This window comes from Cololabis saira, chromosome 9 (genome assembly GCF_033807715.1).
Source record: "Cololabis saira isolate AMF1-May2022 chromosome 9, fColSai1.1, whole genome shotgun sequence".
Classification (NCBI taxonomy): Eukaryota; Metazoa; Chordata; class Actinopteri; order Beloniformes; family Belonidae; genus Cololabis; species Cololabis saira.
In genome coordinates, this window is record NC_084595.1 from 41,190,494 (window position 1) to 41,211,604 (window position 21,111).

The 21,111-nt window shown below is 40.9% G+C and overlaps 2 protein-coding genes across 4 annotated transcripts; both read right to left on the reverse strand.

The window, feature by feature from the left end:
- Positions 1–831: 831 nt before the first annotated feature.
- On the reverse strand, positions 832–7,613 carry LOC133451164 (ras-related protein Rab-27B-like). Of its 2 annotated transcripts, XM_061730121.1 has the most exons (6): positions 7,526–7,610; positions 6,764–6,934; positions 5,553–5,638; positions 4,590–4,693; positions 4,313–4,436; positions 832–1,347 (listed from the first exon to the last, which is right to left on the reverse strand). In XM_061730121.1, exons 2-6 carry the CDS (start codon positions 6,914–6,916, stop codon positions 1,158–1,160), a joined length of 657 nt encoding a protein of 218 aa, XP_061586105.1. In that variant the 5' UTR covers positions 6,917–6,934; positions 7,526–7,610; the 3' UTR covers positions 832–1,157. The 2 variants fall into 2 exon arrangements, with proteins under 2 accessions (XP_061586105.1, XP_061586104.1); XM_061730120.1 differs by having other exon boundaries at positions 6,764–7,613.
- A 943-nt stretch (positions 7,614–8,556) lies between these two features.
- Positions 8,557–20,903, reverse strand: poli (polymerase (DNA directed) iota). Of its 2 annotated transcripts, XM_061729590.1 has the most exons (10): positions 20,701–20,903; positions 20,483–20,602; positions 19,597–19,761; positions 17,348–17,494; positions 16,886–17,122; positions 16,606–16,784; positions 14,987–15,078; positions 14,765–14,898; positions 13,622–13,842; positions 8,557–9,431 (listed from the first exon to the last, which is right to left on the reverse strand). In XM_061729590.1, the coding sequence occupies exons 1-10, from the start codon at positions 20,789–20,791 to the stop codon at positions 8,655–8,657; spliced, it is 2,163 nt and encodes a 720-aa protein (XP_061585574.1). In that variant the 5' UTR covers positions 20,792–20,903; the 3' UTR covers positions 8,557–8,654. The 2 variants fall into 2 exon arrangements, with proteins under 2 accessions (XP_061585574.1, XP_061585575.1); XM_061729591.1 differs by lacking the exon at positions 17,348–17,494.
- Positions 20,904–21,111: the final 208 nt, after the last annotated feature.

The following is a 21,111-nucleotide window of genomic DNA, read 5'->3' on the forward strand; positions in this document are numbered from 1 at the left end:
ACAGATCAGTTGCTGCATATGACTTTGAGGTAGTAATTCTAGTTGATTTCTACCACGACGGTTACAAAATCTTCATTTTTGTAATTTATTTGAGCGGCACTGTTTAAAGCAGCACAATGTAACTTTCAGCTTTTGTTGAGTTTGGCGGCTCCTTTGGACAAAGGCGGTAGTGCTTTAACAGAAAGAACTACATTTCCCATGAGCACCAGCGCGTACTGCCGGAAAACTCCTGTCCCCGTCGCTGCATTTGTTTGAATGTTTGTTTGAATGAACGGGACGGACTTTCAAAACTACTTTTCTGTTTTCAGCGGTCGTTTGCAGGATGGATAGTGAAGAGCTAATGTATCTATTTTTGACTAAACAACATAATATGACGATGTTCAAAATCACTAAGTTCAACTTGGTTTTATTAGTGAAGTCACCCCCGCCCCCCTGTCCTGTTTGGGCCAGATAATGCACCCCAAACTACAAATGCTCTGATTTTGTTCTACTGCACCTTTTTTAGAATTTTAGAATTGTGAAGAATGTGTAGAATGTGAAAACATTCTAATTTTGATTCTTATTGAACATAGAACTCTACATTTACATTTGTATCATAACAATTCTGTCTTTCTTGTCGGACATCCCTCCTCGTCTTTCAGCTCACGCCAGCGAGTGAACGCCGGGCCAATGTTTATTCTTGTCCGGGCATTTAGCTTGTTACTCTCCCGCTTTCTTTTTTTCGCCTTCTCCGTCAAAACTTTTTTTTTCTTCTGATTTTTCGCTGCTTCAGCCATGATACCAGCTTCTGCTGAGCTCTGCGCTCCACGCCCCGCCCAGCTTTCGTCTGGACTGCTAATCGGGAAGGAGGGGGAAGTGACGTATGCCGTAAAGCAGTCAAAGCCGTAAAAATGTGTAGTTTTTTAGTGTGGCAGGGTTCCTACCATGCTCCTCAAAGTTACATAGTGCCAGTGAAGGAGATACAGACCCCTCAGACCAGGACAGAGGTTCATTAAACCTTTTGGAAGTTGATGTACCATCACAATGACTCTGGAAATATGATATTAAGGTGGAAAAGTTACATAGTGCTGCTTTAAAACGAGGATCAAATGTTTGCTTCTGGTGAGTATATACAGTTTTGGGGGTCCTGCTCTGATGTAGGCTGGCCGGGGGTGACATCAGCAGGCGCACTTCCTCCTAACGGGGTATTCCTCCAATTGGTGGCTGGCGGTGAGGCTCCCGTTGGCCTCGGGGCTGGGGCTGCCGTGCGTGCTCCGCTCCATCCTCTTCATCACCAGGTTGAGGAGGGTGGTGACCGCCTGCTCCACACCAACGCCCGTCAAGGCACTCGTTTCAAAGTAGGGAATCCTGAGAGAAAATGGAGGGATGTGCCTTTTTACAAAAAACAGCTCGGTTACCGAGATTTAAAACTATGAAATGATCTATGACCGAAATCTTTTCAAACAATGGCTGAAATCATTGTTTTTGTTCAGAATCGGAATCAACTTTATGCGGCAGGTTTGGGCAAACAAACAGAGAATTTGATTCAGCAGACTTTGTCTCTCAAGGTTCAACAGAATAAATAAATAAATAAATAAAGATAAAAAGCCACAACAATCAAAAAATATATAAACAATGTACGAGACCGAACCAGTATTTACAGTCATGAAGATATTGGACAAATATTCATAGCGTGTTGCTGGTCAGTGAATTCCTGCTTTAGTCTGATGCGTCTGTGTTTTGTGCTTTAAGAGACTCGCAGAGTCTGTTTTTCATTTGGGACACACAAAACTGAATTATTAAAAGTTTACTTTAGGCAATTTGTTTCAGTTAATTCATCCATTATTTTCTGCGATTTATCAGATGGATTATGTTGTTAGTAATCGGTGGATTATTGCAGGAGTTTTATTTCAGTGCTTTTTTTTCAAATATATTTCATTAAATGCTAAGTTAAAAGTGGTTGAAATGGAGCTTTTGAACATCTAATGACATAAAAATAAAATAATTAAAAAAAAAAAATCACTTAATTAGAAAAACACTAACTTTAGTAATATTTTACTCCAGCAAAGGAAAAATCATTCAGAGAGATTTTTTGTGAATATGACTTTCATCAATATATCTGATCACAAGTGACAAATCCTAAATGAAAATAAAACTTCTCTACTCACAGAGGTGGGAGCAGGATGCAATAAAAAATGCTTTTTTAGTAATCATTATATTGATTTCTATGACATTTTTCTTTGATGACGCTTATGGGTTTAGGAAATAGCTAACAGGGTCCCAAAGAAAAAAAAATCTCTCAGCTCTGTATATTCTTCCCGTTCTGATAGGCTGATTTGGCATCCCCGACATTATAAAGACAATCCCCGTTAGCAAACACAAATAGATAAATAAAATTGAATACAATGTAAAGCAGCACAACATATTAAGTGCATGGCCAATATGGGGGATTTTTGTGATGTATGCATGTAACTTAATGTTCTATCAAAAATACTTCTGACCACTACAGCCGATTTATCAATAAAAGGACGTTCAGACGTCTCCAAAATGTGTGTTTGCTTTATGAAGGTCATAAGATGGAGACGTACTCTGAGTTTGTGGAGTAAAACTTGCTTTCGAACAGGTTATGTTCGCAGAGTAAGTTACCATGGTAACAGACTCTGAGATTAAGTTACCTCACATCGACTGAATGTGATGAAACGAGTTCTGCATTAAAAATAGCAAAAAAATGGAAATAAAAAAAATGCTTATCCTACCTTTAATCTCTAACAAGGTAAACTCCACTGAAATTAGCAACATCTTTTCCAATAAACCTGACCGAGATGGCAGCCTGACAAGGTGACATCAATGAATACTTCAATAATTTATGAATAATGTTTCTCAACGGCAAATATCAAAGAATGTGAGGATGACTTTATCTACAGCACATAACAAGTACAAGGTACAGAGGATCCACACAAATCTGTGCACACGAAGGACAAAGCAGAACATCACCATTACATTTATAACGGTCTATATTTTGCAAACATAATCTTTCAACATTTGATATTTAATCCTTCCTCCATACAACTGAACAGCAATAAAAACACTTCCATGTCTTTGCACCTTCTTGTTAATTGCATTTTACTCAATACCATAAATTGTTTGGGAAAAAATGGCCAATAAAATAATTATGAGAGGCAGATGAACAGGATGGAAGTCAAAGAAAGTACACTTATGAAACACTTTTAATGAGTTAAGTTTAAATTAGTTATAAACATGAACAGTAATGTAAAATGGAGAGTATTCAGACTCAAGTTATTGCTACGAATGTAAGTACCGGTACGCTGGACCGCCAGTAATCTGGTAACAAAAACAAATTAAAGGTACAAGCAGCGATGAACGGGCCGTCGCACTCATGGCCACCGCCACACCCCCCCCGGGTTCTCCCCACATTCCTAGGGCAATAATACTATAAAAAGTGCCTTTGCTGTTCACATAAAACTCAACTTATCATCATGAGCATATCAGTAATGACACCATCCACGACTCTCTATGTCAAACCATTCAAAAGTTATGGCAGGAAATAGGAACTATGAAATATCGACCAATCAGAAGAAGGGGCGGAGCCAATTTACACCAATGAAGGTTAAGGACTCAATACCGAGTCCGATGACACCACCCACGACTCTCTATGTCAAACCATTCAAAAGTTATGTCAGAAAATAGGAACTATCAAATATGGACCAACCAGATGAAGGGGGGGTGCGCTTTTTGGCGTCTAGCATCGCCACGGTAACGTTTTTGAAAGAGAAAAGTAATACGCATCTTCGCAGGATGGAGACGCACATTTTGATGTATAACACACCTGGGTGCACGTTACGGTTCGGGCCGTATTAACTGCCGAAGGAATGGCATAAATTTAGCTGAAATTACACGATTAATTCAAAATGGCCGACTTCCTGTTGGGTTTCGGCCATGGCGCCAAGGGACTTTTCTTTAAGTTGTGACATGATACAGGCGTGTAACGATTTTCGTTCATGTACGTCAAACCGTATTGTGGGGCTTGAGGCACAAAGTTTTTTTCTAGGGGGCGCTGTTGAGCCATTAGGCCACGCCCATTAATGCAAACCATTAAATATCAAATTTTTCACCAGGTCTGGCTTGCATGCAAAAATTTGGTGACTTTTGGGACACGTTTAGGGGGCAAAAAGGCCCTCCTTTCGTCGGAAGAAGGAAAATAATGAGAAAAAAGAAAAAAAAAACTCCTACAGATACAATAGGGCCTTCGCACTGTAAGTGCTCGGGAAAAAAGATAATAAAAAACAACACTTTTGGAAGGTTTTCCACTCACCCATATCTGTCTGCTAGATCTCTGGCTTGCCTGGCGTGAACATTCCTCAGGTCGCCGAGGTCGGCCTTGGTGCCCACCAGCACCACGTCGGGGCTGTCGCAGTAGGCGTTGGCCTGCAGCTGACCTGACCCCACACACAGGAATTCAGTTAAACCAACCGTGCGCGCCAGCCGACCCCGGACTGGGAATTAGTGAAGCTTATAACTGGTGCAACTAAAGGAAGGACAAAAATAAAATAACTAAATCAACAAAAGAGGAAAAATGCAGCGAAACATACTCATCCAGCTCCTGACGTTGAAGAAACTCTGCTGGTTGGTCAGGTCGAACATCAACAGGAAGCCCATGGCATCTCGGAAGAAAGCTGTGGTGAGACTGCGGAACCTGCAAACATGCAGCAGTTTAGCAAAAGTGCTAAAGAAAATAAACATGGTTTCCTCTTTATTAGAATTTAATTATATCCTTTTATTTGCTTTAAACTTGAATTTCAGTGAGCAGGAGTGGACACATTTGTTTCTGTGACAATCCTGGTGATAGCTGGGATCTTCAATTTTTTGTAAAAGATTTATAACCTTATTAACTTCTTAATTATTGCTTCTTTATTCATTTATCTACCATTCTCATCCAGGATTTTTTTCAAAAAGTAATTGTTGGTATTATGAAGTAACTGTTGATTCAATATCACCACTGGATGTTATCACAATGTGAAAATCTAATTTGTACACACTAAAATAGTCAATTCAATTCAAAAATAGTAAATCTTTACCGAGTCCGATGACACCACCCACGACTCTCTATGTCAAACCATTCAAAAGTTATGGCAGGAAATAGGAACTATGAAATATCGACCAATCAGAAGAAGGGGCGGAGCCAATTTACACCAATAAAGGTTAAGGACTCAATACAGAGTCCGATGACACCACCCACGACTCTCTATGTCAAACCTTTCAAAAGTTATGTCAGAAAATAGGAACTATCAAATATGGACCAACCAGATGAAGGGGGGGTGCGCTTTTTGGCGTCTAGCATCGCCACGGTAACGTTTTTGAAAGAGAAAAGTAATACGCATCTTCGCAGGATGGAGACGCACATTTTGATGTATAACACACCTGGGTGCACGTTACGGTTCGGGCCGTATTAACTGCCGAAGGAATGGCATAAATTTTTAGTAAATCTTTATTATTGTTTGTATGTAACTTTGCTATAAAATGACATGAAAATATGCAGCAAAGGCCAGACTTGCCTCTCTTGGCCCGCTGTGTCCCAGAGTTGAAGGTGAACTCTGAAATTCTTCTCACTTGTCCCATCAGCACCTGTTCCCATGTAAACCTGAGACGAACCAGAGCCGATTAATCCATCCATCCATGCATCCATGCATCCATCCATCCACCCATCCATCCATGTTATTTTTATTAACGTATTTGGGAGGTGAGTGTTTATGGCATCAATTCAACACCAAATGTGTGGCGAATCAAAATTCAAAAATCTGAGAAGCAAAATCCAGAATCTGCAACCTAGAAATCGGAATCTCTAACCGAGAGTGCAAACACCAGACAGGAAATAAAAGGGTTGGGGTTGAATCCCCCCTAATCACCCCCACTTGTTGTAGGTGGCTTTCCTGGGATAAGTGCAAAACCCTCAGAGCACTTGCATAAATATTTATTGAATTAAATATCATATTATCTGCTCATTGTTGGCTTGAATGTAAGGCTGATTTTGTTTCGTCAACATCTCATGACAGTTTAGTCTAATTGGGGCCCAGGGTTTCACCTCTCAGCTACATGCAGCATCGGTGCTCAGCGGTGCTCTTTAAATAGATTGAAAATAATTCAACCTAACTTTGTTTACTGAGCGTTACATCCATTTTTGGTAAGGAAGTGGGGACAGGGACGCTCTGTAAGAGAACAATTACATTTCACATTAAAATAACCAATCTGAACAGCCTAACGTTTCCTGTCAGTTCACCGTAATGTGGAACATTATAATGTTGGAGTTTTATTAACACAAAAATCAATATTTCATTTCTTAGTATGATTGTTAAATTCAATATTGTGGAGGGAAACTTTTATATCCTTACAGACGGCTTTTTTCTTTAAAGAAGAGGAAATAAATAATTATCGATGACATCAAAAATGTTTTCAATTTGTATGCCCCCTCTTGTACAATTTTACTTTATGTTATGTATTGTTACAGTACATGTATACATATACAAAACTAGCTAAATAACTAACTAAATAAAGAGTTTAAAAAAAAAAAGAAAATCTCTCAAAGAGGTGAAGTCTCATTTGGTTTCCTTAAAAAACAAAAAGAAAAACAGCTTCATTTAAAAGTTTTAGTTCCCGTCTTAATGCTTTGTTAAGAGAGTGGTTGAATATTTATCAGTGTAGCTTAAATAAAAAAAAAAAAAACAAAAAAAAAAACAAGATACAACCCAAAATCACAAAACCTTCTCACCACTCTCTTTTCCCTGAAGTCGATGCCCACGGTGGTGGTGAACTTGCGGTGGAACTTGTCGTCCGTGTACCTGTGGAGAAAGGTGGTCTTTCCCACGCCCGAGTCCCCCAGCGCCAGCAGCTTGATCAAATAGTCATAGTCCCAGTCAACCATTGTGCAGCCGCGCTGAACCTGCCGGAGTTGAGCTCACAGTACAACGCTTTGCTGCTTTTCATTAAAAAAAAAAAAACAAAAAAACAACGCAAAACTTTTGACAAGTCTATAAAACGGATCAAATTAGAGATTCTTCCACCTAATCTGCAGTTTTTCTTTGCGAGTGTGCACGAACATCACAGAGGATTAGCAGGACGTGGTAACTCCCCGGTCATTAGGGGATGATCAGAGACGGACGAGCACATGACTGGAGCTGGCTTCCACATGAGCAGTCAAATGCCTCTCTGGAGTTTTTCTCTGAATTAGCCTCGGCAGAAAAAACACGGTCTGTTAGTCAGACAGGAGTCCTTTCATCGACTTAAAGGTCTACGGGTGGGCGGCGCGACCCTGCATGATACGGCTGAGGTCATGTATGCCACCGGGGCCGGATCCAGTAACGCAGGATGGTTTAAGATTTGCTTAAGAGTCAAACACATATCAGAGCTTTAATGCATGCTTTGACACGACTGACAGGTTGTTGTAGTTTTGGGGGTTTTTTTGCAATCAGAATAAAGAGGAGAGGTGGACATTTTTAACCCAGTTTCAGCCAAAAAAGGATGTCAATCTTACCAGTTTATCTGCAGAAAGTAATACGATCCATTCAGAAGCTTTTCTGTTATTAAACAGTAACAACTACCATGAAACGATGGCTCACTGCACCCACTGCACCCCCACCCCCGTCTCACATGTGATCCAGGGAGGAGCTAAGGGCCAGCAAGGTTCCAGCCCGCCGGCGCTGTGCTTTAAGACCTCGTACGTGTGTTTTTTTTTACTTTGTTCTGGAAAAAAAAAAAAAAAACTGCGGTGGATTTGAGTGGAAAACCTCCAAGCAGTAATCAAAGAAGCAAACTTAACTTTTTGGTTCATTATATTCCAGAGGTGTCAAGTAACGAAGTACAAATACTTCGTTACCTTACTTAAGTAGAAATTTTGGTTATCTATACTTCACTGGAGTGATTATTTTTCAGACGACTTTTTACTTTTACTCCTTACATTTTCACGCAATTATCTGTACTTTTTAGTCCTTGCATTTTAAAAACAGCTTCGTTACTCTATTTCATTTCGGCCTTTAAAAAAAAACTATCCAGTTAAATTGCTCCGTCTGGATAGAGTGAATTTGGTTGTGGTTGTTTCAGATGTTCTTGTCCAGTTTTGTTCTTACATCCGTTCCCTCAGATTCCTGCAACTAAACTTGGATGTACATTCCAATAAAGGTTAGGATAAATGATAACATTCCTCTGAAGTTTGACTTTTTGCACCATTACAATACTTATAGGCAACTAGTCATCATATCTCCTGCTCTCTGAAACACATGTTAATGCTCAATAGTACACATATATGGTTCTTTAATATATTGGCATTATACTAAGATGCATTAACTTTCAATGGCTTTTGTCCTTAATGGCTTTTTCCCCCCTTACATTACCTTTACTTTTATACTTTAAGTAGTTTTGAAACCAGTACTTTTATACTTTTACTTGAGTAAAAAACTTCTACCTGAGTAATGCATGTGAATACTTTTGACACCTCTGTTATATTCAGATCACCAGAGTATTTCCAGCTCCACCAAAGAGGCATTTCAGAATATTGTTGAATGTTTATTTAGTCGTGAAGAACTCAATAAAGAGAAATAAACTCTGTTTTTAAAGAAATATCAAAAATGTATAGAACGCATTTAACACAGCCAACAATTCATTCTCTAACTGGGTTTGAAATATTTTAACAAGTTATTTAACTGGCTGCCTCTTCCTGCAGTCTTTCTGTCTTTCTCTTTCCCCGTCGAACTTCTGCCTGCTTTTCTAGACGAGGGAGTTTTCAGAAGCGGTTTCTGCTGCCTCCATTCGGACATCAGCTCCCTTCGAATGTCCGGCGGAAGCTCCGCAAACACCTTAGGGTCTACGTTTCCTGGGAACCCGCTGTCAGACGACCTGGGAGAAGACAGTTTCTCTCCCTCTGTGACAGTTTCTCCTTGAACACTTGTGCCTGCAGAACACTGGGGACTCCAGGAACTTGCTCTGTCAGATGCATCCGATTCACCTGCAGCCTCGTTCACGTCTTCAGTATTTTGAGAGTCTGTGAACGGCTGTGAAGGTTTGTTTTCTGATGTGTACCCGATATCAGCGACTGAGGGGCTGGCAGAAGTGCTTGACAGGGAGTTCAGGTAGGCAGGAGATAAGAGTTCCTTCTGGATTTCCTCTGGAAGGAGCTGAAACACCTCCGGGTCAACATTTGGTGGCACTTGACGCTCCAGTGCTCTCGTAGTCTCATTAGAGTTGCATCCTGCTGTACTGCAGGTCTCTTTTTGACTCCTTTTTACAGCAACGACAGCGCTTTGTTTCCACGTGAAGCCACTCACTGGTACCTCGGAGCCGGAGGAACTCTCCGGCGTGGTTTCTGCTCTGCGTTGAGCAGTCGTGATGCTTCCACTGACCTGATGGTCCCAGCAGCGACCGTCAGCATCCTGAGACAAATCCTCCTGGCGGAGCAAAGAGCACAGTGTCAAAGCCAATCACAAACACAGAGCAGAGTTCTTCCTTCAAAAGCTCCATTTCAACCAGTTAAAGACTTTTAACTTAGCATTTAATGAAATATATTTGAAGGCAGAGGCACTGAAATAAAACTCTTTAAAATGCATCTTGCTATAATCCACCGATTACTGACAACATAATCCATCTGATAAATTGACGAAAAAAATAATGGGCAAATTAAAGGTATAGTCTGTAATGTTGTAGAGCTAGCAAGATTTGAAAGTGGCACCTCCTCTAAGCCCCGCCCCTCCTCCCTCTCCCGTCAGCGCTCCGTCCAAAGCCACGCCCCCACAAACTTTGGGGAACGCGCATTTGCAGGAGTCCAGTTTTCCAGGACATTTTGGACAGCACATTTTCAACAAAACTAGCCCATGTCTCATTCACCTGTAAGCGAGGCCGGTTTTGGGGGGGGCACGCTGGAGGTGGTATTTTTGGCTGCGTTTTCTCGTTTTCTCTGCCATTCTTCAGATTTTCGACGTGACGAGTGCGCGCATGGGACAGAGGGGGGCGTGGGCGGGACTTAAAATGAAGGCATCTGATTGGTTCTTTCCCCCCTGCCAATCCTCTGGTCCTCTGACCAATCCGTGCCATTCGGTGCGCAAAAAACAGATTGGTCAGAGTTTTTACATGATTAAAGCCGTCAGAGGGGTCAGATTTTTTTCTTTCCTTTTTCTGAACACATTATTCACTGGCTACTATCAGGATGGAAGGACCATTTCACCCAGTATAACAATTACATAGCACGATTACATATAACGATTACAAACTATACCTTTAACTGAAACAAATTGCTTAAAGTAAACTTTTAATAGTCCAGTTTTGTGTGGTCCAAATGAAAAACAGACTCTGCGAGTCTCTTAAAGCATAAAACACAGACGTATCAGACTAAAACAGGAATTCACTGACCAGCGGGTCACCGATATTCAACACTATGAATATTTGTCCAATATCTTTGTGAGTGTAAATACTGGTTCAGTCTCGTACATTGTTTACATATTTTTTGATTGTTGTGACTTTTTATCTTTCTTTATACCACGGCCTGTGTGAATACTCGATTCTGATTGGCTGGCAGGTGGAGGTTAAAAGTGATAACCTACACCTAGGTGTAGGTTATCACTTTTAACCTACACTACTAGAAAACAAGTTCGGTCAAATTGCCTCATAACTTTAATATCATTGCGCTGGATCAACTGCCAGGTGGTAACCACGGCAACGGAGATTCAGAGAAGAAGAGCCGGCTACTGCAGGACGGCGACATGAGTGATTTTGTCATTTCTTTTAATCTATTTGGTGAAATGTTTATTTATTTGAATGATTGATAATGGCCGGGTTTCCCAGATCAGTTAAGTAGTTCTTAACAGCGAAAGACTTCTTTCAAACCTTCTTAAGGAGCCTGTGAAAGAAAATCGCGTTTCCCAGAGTCGCTCTTAGCTTAAGTATCTCTTTCATTAAGAAGGAAATGAAAGATGCTGCTGACCCAGTCTTTACAACCATCTTAGTGAACAAAGACTCACAGATCCAGCCGCGTCAGGCAAAACAATATCACACCAAGCAATGAGATATTAAAACAATGCACCCCGCACAAGTTTTGATCTATTTTATACTTTAGATTTATATTGTTTAGCATTTATTGGTGACAGCAAAGGGGGGAAAAAAAAGAAAAATAAGGAATAACAAGTGTGTTCCTGTATATGCTTTATGCATTACGAACAAATAAAACGATCATCATGAATATCATTTATTTGATGATTTGGCTGCTATACAGCATGTTCTCGCTGCAAATCAACCGCGTCACCGTGCGCGAAACAGAACTGTTTTTATAAACGCATTCGTGCGTCAGCACTTCAGTCCCCTGGACGTGTGTCGGACCGGGCTGTCCAGGCAGCCGGGACACCGATCCTCCTGCGCGGCGCCGCGCCCGAGCGCATCTATGTGATGACAGGGAAGCAGCAGCTGATCAACGGGATCCTTTGATGAATCGTTCATTACAGTCTCAAATATAATCAATGGTGTCGGTTTATATTAAAGAATCTTTTTGCCCAGAAGAAAAAAGAGCGAAGACAACGACCCATAACTATTTTCTTCTCTTGAAAAAACCCACCTGCGGGATGCAGCAGCATCAGAAGAGCAGGAATACGTGCGTGGCGGGGATGATCTCTGAAATCTGAAGCCCTCTATAATTGTAAAAAGAATTTCACTTATCACGGGTTCTTTTTGGAACATAACCCCTGCGAAAAACCAGGGATTGCTGTAATTCCACGTTGCGATTTGCGAAACTCGCCTTCTCTTGGCTCATGTTTTTGAACACACACAAACGCCCACCCCGTTTACTCCCGGTTTCTGCGTGTGGGGAAAAAAAGCCTCACTGTAGCCAGAAATAACGGAGTAACGCACCGTTTGGATGAAAAAGGGTAATTGAATTATATTTATCATCTTAATTTTTCATTATAACGCACAGGCAGCAGGGAATTAGTGCGTTAGGTAGCAGTGCTGCGTGTGAAAATGCGCTGATAGTGCTCGGTGATCGATTTGCCTGGCATCGATTGATTTGGTTTCAGAACCGGACAGCTGCTCCAAAGAGCTTCTGAAAGAGCGAAACTAAAGAACGGTGTTAAGAAGTCATCTGGGAAACACCCATATCTTAGGGTTCTCTCTTAGTTCAAACCTTCTTTGAACCTCTCTTAAATCCTTAAGAGAGGTTGGATCTGGGAAACCCGGCCAATATGTGTAGCTTTATAAAACGGTTTAGGAAACTATCTGTGGACTTTGATTCTTTGAAACAAATCTATTTACTGTTTGTTACTGCAGCATAGCAGAGTGGAGCTGAGCGGACTAGAATATCTCCCGTTGCTAAGTCGTATCTCTGGTCCGTCCTAGTTACTGAAGAATCAACACTGTGTCCATTAAGGAGCTTATGGGACGGTAGTGATTGTTCCAGGTATTAGTCAGACCCTCAGGTGTTACTGTTAAAAACTACCAGGTCCGCTTAGCCGCTCAGCTGTGGCTTGTTAGAAAACTAATGATTTACACTGAAAACACATTAAAGCATGAATAAGTGATTTAATATTTATGTTTTTTGGTAAGTGACCGTGGTATAAGCGGGATAACGCTCTTCGAGGTGACATTATCAGACGGTTCACGCCCCCGCGTCGTCCATATATTTCTGATAACGTACACCTCGTCGGGCATTATCCCTTACTTATTTATTCTGTTGAACCTTGAGGGACAAAGTCTGCTGAATCAAATTCCCTGTTTCTTTGCCCAAACCTGCCGAATAAAGTTGATTCCGATTCTGAACAGAAAAATGATTTCAGTCATTGTCTGAAACGATTTCTGTCATAGATCATTTTTAAGTTCTAAAAAAAAGCAGAAGCAGCTGCTTTTTCGTCTTTCATTTCACATTTTAGTTTATAATCAATGTTTTAACCTATAAGGGCGACTGGCGCCCAAACTGAACCATGGAAACTTTTTTAAATCTTTTTTTTTTTAATCTTCTTAATACCTTCACATACCGTATTTTCCGCACTATAAGGCGCACCTAAAAGCCTTTAATTTTCTCAAAAACCGGCAGTGCGCCTTATAATGCAGTGCGCCTTATATATGATCATTACGGTAATTTCTGTTACTGTAGTCAGGGGGATTGTAGCTACTATAGTTGGTGTCGCCGAAGTAATGGTGCTAAAAACGTCAGGAATCGTCACAGACGTTCAAGACAACAGCAGCGACGCTGACTCGCATAATGGCGACTTTGACGAGACGGAGCAAAGCTGGTTTTTATTTTGTTAATAAAGTTTGACATACGGTACTTTTCTTCTTGTTTTTTTTTTTCATTTGCTGTAAGATTTTGTATCATTTCCTGTAGCGCAGCTCCATCAGGTAGATACGTAACTCAACCACAGCCACTATAGTACGGTATTTTACCAGATATTTAATGCGTCTTATAACGCAGTGCGCCTTATATATGGAAAACGTTTTAAAATACGTCATTCATTGAAGGTGCGCCTTATAATGCGCAAAATATGGTACTTTTTAAGAAACTAAATTGAGTGTCTTTTCAGCTATATCATATTTATTAGCATGAAATTATGTGAACAGTATTATCAAAAGCACAGGAAGCAGCGTGATGTCACTCCCGTACCTGGCTCTGGGAGGAGAACACCTGAGTTTTCGTGGGAGACGTGTTCCGTGTAAAGAACGACGTTATGGCCGCCTTCCCGCTGACGGCAGCTCCTCTGGTCTGTAGATTACTGAAGCAGACGTTGATGAGCGTGAGGTGGAAGGCGGCGCCGCGGTCCACCATCTTATGGAAGAGCTTGACGGCCACTGGCACCAATACGACCACAGCATCTTCAATGCTCCCTGTGGAGGAACGAGGAGAGGATTCATCCTTATTCCTCATTCTAAAATAAAAACATCCTCATTCTACAGTCTTATTTTTAAAGATGATTCAAATAATTGTGCTGATTTCAAGCAGATGCCTTAACTACCTTGACGGAGACGACAGCAAAGTAAGACAGAGATGTCTCACACATTACTTTAACCCCTTGATGGCTGATATATGAAATAATACACTAAAAACATATTTTTTTTTTTAATTCAAGTGTTTGTCATAAATTTTAATTAAAAACTCTGCCATTTCTGTCTTTGACAGTTTTTTAATTCATATTTTTTTGTATCTCTTCTTTTTTTGGGGGCGTAGTTTTATTTAATTTTCTATTCATTGTATTTATTTTTTTATTTTTTTCTGAGGTCTCAGAAAGGTATGTATTAAATAAGCCTCATCAGCCATTAAGGGGTTAAGCAAAAACATTTAAAAATCATGGTTTAAGATCTAATATCTCTCAAGCCATAATATGAAGGCATGAGATTAATTCCATGAGATTAATTCCATCAGAGAAGCTTCTTTCCGTGGTAACTAGTGATTACAGTGAACCTGTTGACTCTTATTCTGTTAATAATTAAACCAAAAAGTGCATCCACTTAGAATCAGATGTTCTCAGCTCTGCTCTCTGCTGGCCCACAAAGAAGTGAATAAAGTCTGTGTGAGTGACTCTGATACTTCAAAGCATCATCAAATAGTAAAACATTTAAGCAAGTCCTTGTTTGACAATAGCAGACATCAAAAATGTGATGAACTTGTGACTCTGACGGACCAACCACTTTCAAAGTTCCCTTTATTCCTACAGAATTTAGTGCATCTTTTGATATTCTCAGAAGAAAAAGCCTCCACATGATCCTCCCTGAGCTTTTGCAGGAGTGATAGCAGAGCTTCCTGGCGCACCTGAAGTGATCTTTTGTCCGATGTGGCTGGGGATCGGGCACTGCCGGCTCTCGCGACTGAACCACTTGTTGGTCTCTGAGTATCTACGGATGGTGAGCCTGAGGGTTTGAGGCTGCCTGCCATCTTTGTGCATCCTTCATTTTCCAGCAAAATGGCAAACATTAGAATCTGCTACTGTAAATGAACAGATTTGAGTTAAAAGAACCTTAAGATGGTACTTACCTTTCCAGGAGACTGCTCAAAAGCTCCTGAATCTTATCCAAGACTTCTTTGGTTGAACTCATTTTTTTGAAGGAGTCTTCATCACTGAGAGACTGAAACATAAAGAAGACACTCATGCAAACCAGAAATATAAACAATTTGAAACAAGACAATGATTCAACTTTTGATTTTTACTGAGGAAATACTGGATTTCCTGCAGGGGAACAATCAGAAAGAGTGGATATGAATCATGGTTTAGGATTAATTTAGGATTAGATTTCTTAGTTGAAAGCTTTCTTTAAAAACTGAAAACGTCTCATGTGCAAGAACTGGCCACTTTCACTTCTGGTACAATGTAATAAGTGTAAACATGTTTAATTACATGATCAAATATACAGTAAATATAGAAATGTCTGCACATCCGTATAAAATTGCAGGTTTTAAAGCAGCACAATGTAACTTTCAGCTTTTGTTGAGTTTGGCGGCTCCTTTGGACAAAAGCGGTAGTGCTTTACCAGAAAGAACTACATTTCCCATGAGCACCAGCGCGTACTGCCGGAAAGATCCTGTCCCCGTCGCGTGCATTTGTTTTGATAGCGAATGAAGACAGGACAGACTTTCAAAACCACTTTTCTGTTTTCAGTGGTCGTTTGCAGGATGGATAACGAAGAGCTAATGTATCTATTTTTGACTAAACAATATAATATGACGATGTTGAAAATCACTAATTTCAACTTGGTTTTATTAGTGAAGTCACCCCCGCCCCCCTGTTCGGTTTCAGCCAGATAATGCGCCTCAAACTACAAACTCATACGCTAGTCCAACATACTTACTGACAAAATAAAAAAATACTTTATAACCTGTGAATAACTGAATGTTTTGCAGATCAGCCCTGCACAATTTTACAGTTCTCAGGAAAAAGAAATGTTTTATACATTTTCTTTGCGTTGCATTCTTTCCTCTAGGGCTGTAATTCTATTCAATTGTATTATTATTTTATAAAGCTTCCTCATTGCCAATTACACAATTTTATGATCACTATTATTATTCTATGTGTCTGTTGTTGATATTGTCAGTAATTTTAGAATTACCAAAACCACGCCAGAGAGTGAACGCTGGGCCAATGTTTATTCTTGTCCGGGCATTTAGCTTGTTACTCTCCCGCTTTCTTTTTTCGCCTCCTCTGATAAAACTTTTATTTTCTTGTGTTTTTTCGCTGCTTCGGCCATGATACCAGCTTCTGCTGAGCTCTGCGCTCCACGCCCCGCCCATTTTCGTCTCGACTACGAATCGGGAAGGAGGGGGAAGTGACGTATGCCGTAAAGCAGTCAAAGCCGTAAAAATGTGTAGTTTTTTAGTGTGGCAGGGTTCCTACCATGCTCCTCAAAGTTACATAGTGCCAGTGAAGGAGATACAGACCCCTCAGACCATGACAGAGGTTCATTAAACCTGTTGGAAGTTGATGTACCATCACAATGACTCTGGAAATATTATATTAAAAGGTGGAAAAGTTACATAGTGCTGCTTTAAAAGAATTAAATGAACAATAACATAAATGTCAGAAACATGGGCTGCAAAAAGTTGCGAAAAAGAAAACTCTGAGACTTAAATGTTTGGTTTTTAGAGGTGTCCCCGCTTACCTGAGGGGCTCCAGTTGGAGTGACACGTGCATCATCCACACCGAGGGCAAGGTTCTTCAAGCGCTGAGCAGAGGGACTTCCAAACTCTCGCACCAATTCATTTAGTGGGTAGAGCTGTAGGTCCTTCACACTCACCAATCCCAGGGCTTGAAGCCTCTTAGCAGTTTGGTGACCCACCCCTGAAAACAGATCACAGGAACACAAAGCGGTTATACTCACACTGATGACCAAAACACACCGAGGAATCGTGCATACGGTTATTTTTGTAGCGCGTGTACACCTGGTACTTTTCGGAGGCTGCTCAGGCAGCCCATGACGTGACTGACGTCCTCCTGCAGCAGAGCGGTTTGCTGATTGGGTTTGAAGGTGCCGGAGACCAGTTTGGCCAGCAGCTTGTTGGTGGCGATGCCTGCACAGCCAGTCAGGCCCACCTTACTGTGGATGGCTTCTCTCAGTTCTGCTGCAATGTGAGAACCCAAAGCCAACCGCGGGTGGTCGCTGGCTTGAACCTCTGCACCTGTGCAGGAAAAGAAAAAGAGGAAATAAGGATGGATGTGAAACACTCAAGAAAAAAAACTACCAACAAAAACTTAATGGTTTACTTATTACCAGGCATGAAACTGAAATTGCCATGTAAATATCTAACGCCTTTTAGCAACACGACTGATTTGCAAGTCATTTTTCAGTTTCCTTCCGCCGCCAGATGTGCAGCGAACATGCGAGAGGCACAAATCTGACTTACTGGAATGATTGTAGACGTGTCCTTTAAATGAAAACCTATCAGACTCTGCTGTCTGTGCAAGCCTGCTTTCCACCATTTCTGTGGCGTCCAAGAAATTTTCATCAAATCCAAGTCTCTCTACGAGTGGACAGTAGGACATCAGAAGCTCTGCAGGAAGGACAAGACGTGGTCCAGGTGAGAGCGGAAACAGGAAAAGCAGTGATCTTAACTTTAAAACATCAACTCCATGAAGCTTTCACCAACATTCAGAGCAGTATGTTTACGCCTCATTATTTGGTTATGTAGGACTTTCCAATAGTTTCAGCCTCAGTCACAATGCCATGCGTTTACTCTCTAAGTTTGGGCTTTGGAAAAATAATTGTAACTGCATGGATTTTACTTTCTGGCATCAAAAAGGGACATAGTGTTGTTACATGTGGGCAGAAACTCCGTTCTTGGAGTGCAGGTTTACTCGTAGTTCCTAGAGTATCCAAATGTAGATTAGGAGGGCGGGCGTTCTGCTATCAGGAACCGTTACTATGGAAACAACTTCCAATATGGGTTAAGGAGGCTGACACCACCTCCACCTTTAAAACCAAACTTAAAACATTTCTGTTTAGTAAAGCCTATAGTTAGTGTTTAGTAAACCTCTAGCTGGTGTTTGTAAATCTCTAGGTAGTGTAAACTCTAGTGCAGTGGTTCCCAACCTTTTTTCCTTGTTCCCCCCTACTTGTGTCTAAGACCAGCCAGGCCCCCCGACCCGTACATACTAGCACCAAAATAGTCTTTAATTGAAAAAATTAACATTAATTATGTTTTTTTGATACATTTCTCTTTGGTTTACTCTGTATACATGTGTTTTTGTCCAATGTCACCAATGTATAAAATACGCACAAAAGGACATAAAAATATTTCTGAAAAATATCTCTTTTAATATGAGAACAACAATTTTTTAAATTTTTCCTTTAACAACCTGTCGCAGTAGATTAAATGTTGAGTAATGATATAATAATAAGTAGTGAAATCATTTCCTGTGTTTGTCACCAGTGTATAAAAAACACAAAAAATATTCAAGACATTCATAAATTATTCCTAACAATGTCTTATGAATGACTCATTCGCAAATATAATTGTTACAACTGCATAATTTCAAAGCAGACAAAGTTTTGCGCCCCCCCCCCCCCCCCCAGAGATCTCTGGCGCCCCCTCGGGGGGGCCCGGACCCCAGGTTGGGAGACACTGCTCTAGTGTGTTAGAGTCAGTAGTCATAGTTGCAGCTATAGAACTAGACTATAATAGTTAGTCTCAAATATAGCTTAATGGTAGATATGCTGCTATAGGCTTATACTGCAGGGGGGCACCGACATGATCCACTGGGCGGTGCCTCTCACCCTTCTTCTCTTCTCGTCTCCTCTTCCTCTCTTCTCCATTTCCATTTTATTTATTATAAGTATCTCATAGCTATCATTTTTGTCCATCTCTCCTGTAGTTTCTTGTGCTGGCCCCCCTTTTCTTTTTTCTCTTTTGTACATGGTGCAGAATCCTCTGTTGGTGGCGAATAGCATCTCTGAATGCACAACACCGGATCCTGCAGCGTGGGAGTGAGGGGGGCAGGGTAACGGCCCGGTCAGGCGGGGGAGAGATTTGTCCGTCAAGACTCCTCTCCCTGGCCCTGCCCCTTCTCAACCTTTCCCCGACCCTGCACCTAACCTGGGGCTTGCTGATTGGGCCGGGGCTTCGGGAGCTGCGTGCTGGCCTGCAGTCCCCAACCCCGGTCATCCCGTTGCTGCTTCCACCTGCCTGCTGTGCTGTTGACGTCCCCGACCCCCCAGTCTGGCTTCCGGCAGGAGGGTCCCCCCTTATGATCCAGGTCCTGGTCCAGGTTTCTCCTTATGATCCAGGTCCTGGTCCAGGTTTCTACCCCCCTTATGATCCAGGTCCTGGTCCAGGTTTCTACCCCCCTTATGATCCAGGTCCTGGTCCAGGTTTCTTCCTCCTAAAGGGGAGTTTTTCTTGCCACTGTTTGGCTTAAGGCTTTTCTCCCACTAGGGGAGTTTTTACCTGCCATTGTTTATGTAATAATTGCTCGGGGGTTTATGTTCTGGGTCTCTGGAAAGCGTCTGGAGACAACTTTTGTTGTATTAGACGCTATATAAATAAAACTGAATTGAATTGAATTGAAAAGCATGTAAATTCCACATCTAGCAGTAATCAGATGGCTTGGTGATCCATATTTGTCTAAAACCTTGAGAAATGAGTGTCTTTCCTACCTGTAACTTTATAGGACATCTCTCTGTAGTGTGTCAGGTCCTCTCCCTTAACCAGAACCAGCTCAGGACATTTCTCCTTTGCAGCAGTTACTGACATCAGCTTATTGACACCCCTCTCCCTTGCCACGTAGTTACAGGTCACTATGATGTATTTCTGCTGAATACCTGAATTGATAAGGACATTTGGCCTTTAAAAGAATATACATAATAGAATGTATATTTTTTTTACCTGATCTTTGGAACCGCGGTTGAATTGGTTTGATATTGGATATTGGATATTATGAATTCAACACTCATAAAACTTGTGATACATACCACTGATTTTGGTCAAACCACTTGTGATGTGTTCATGGTCATAGACTATATATCACAAAACAGTAATTATTAAAAAATCATATATATGGGCATATATATGGGCTGATTTAAAAATCATATATATGGGCTGATTTAATGTGGTTTAATGAATTCAACACCCATAAAACTTGTGATACATACCACTGATTTTGGTCATATTGCTTGTGATGTGTTCATGGTCATCTAGACTATATATCACAAGAGAGTAATTATTATAAAATCATATTATGGGCTGATTTAATGAGGTTTAATGATGACTTAATGAGGTTTAATGAATACAACACCCATAAAACTTGTGATACATAACACAGATTGTTTTCATTAAACCTCATTAAATCAGCCCATAATATGATTTTATAATAATTACTCTCTTGTGATAGCCTATATAGTCTAGATGACCATGAACACATCACAAGTGGTTTGACCGAAATCAGTGGTATCTATCACAAGTTTTATGGGTGTTGAATTCATAATATCCAATATAGGCTACAATATCAAACCAATTCAACCGCGGTATCTTTGGACAGTTTACCTAAAGGCACGTGTGTCAGAGCTGGGTTTCTGAGCATCTCCACCTGAGCGTAGAAGCAGTCCAGGTCAAAATGCAGAATCACTCGGTGTGGAGGTCCCGGTTTCTTGTTGACACTTGCTTCTGAAATAGATATGTGACCAAACAACAGATGTCAGTAACTAAACGTCTGATTTCAGACAGTTTCTCAGCCCAGCTTGAGACTTTGAGACGCAATTTACCAGAAACAGGAGCCGGAGATGCTGCTGAATCCAGGAAACGACTCTCCCACTGGGTTTCATCTTCTTCCAGCTCGTCATTACTGATATCCATGTTAAAAGACCACTTTTCCTGGGTTTCTTTACATTCAAAAGAGATAAATAGCACTTCTGATTTCAGTAGTTATTATTGGTAGCGTGTCGCTCCTGTTGTACACTTTATTTACCAAATATCTCACATAGATATACGCATCCGCCCCATGGAGCTGCTGCGTTACGTCAGCGTCGCCGCCATATTGGATGAGGCAAGACTGCGCTGTAAACTAATACAAGTGAATGGACTTATTTTAATAAAGCGCCTTTTTACAAATAAATTAACGTTTTACGTCTCATTTATTCATTCACACACGCACTAATATACTTGGGAAACAGTTA

Coding starts and splice junctions, on each gene's coding strand:
- poli (XM_061729590.1), bottom strand. CDS start 20,791: ATGGATATCAGTAATGACGAGCTGGAAGAAGATGAAACCCAGTGGGAG. Junction 15,079..16,605: donor CTCCAACTGGAGCCCCTCAG/GTAAGCGGGGAC, acceptor TTTATGTTTCAG/TCTCTCAGTGATGAAGACTC. Junction 9,432..13,621: donor TGTTCTCCTCCCAGAGCCAG/GTACGGGAGTGA, acceptor TTGCTCCGCCAG/GAGGATTTGTCTCAGGATGC.
- LOC133451164 (XM_061730120.1), bottom strand. CDS start 6,916: ATGGTTGACTGGGACTATGACTATTTGATCAAGCTGCTGGCGCTGGGG. Junction 5,639..6,763: donor ACTTCAGGGAAAAGAGAGTG/GTGAGAAGGTTT, acceptor GGTTCGTCTCAG/GTTTACATGGGAACAGGTGC. Junction 4,694..5,552: donor GACACAGCGGGCCAAGAGAG/GCAAGTCTGGCC, acceptor GCATGTTTGCAG/GTTCCGCAGTCTCACCACAG.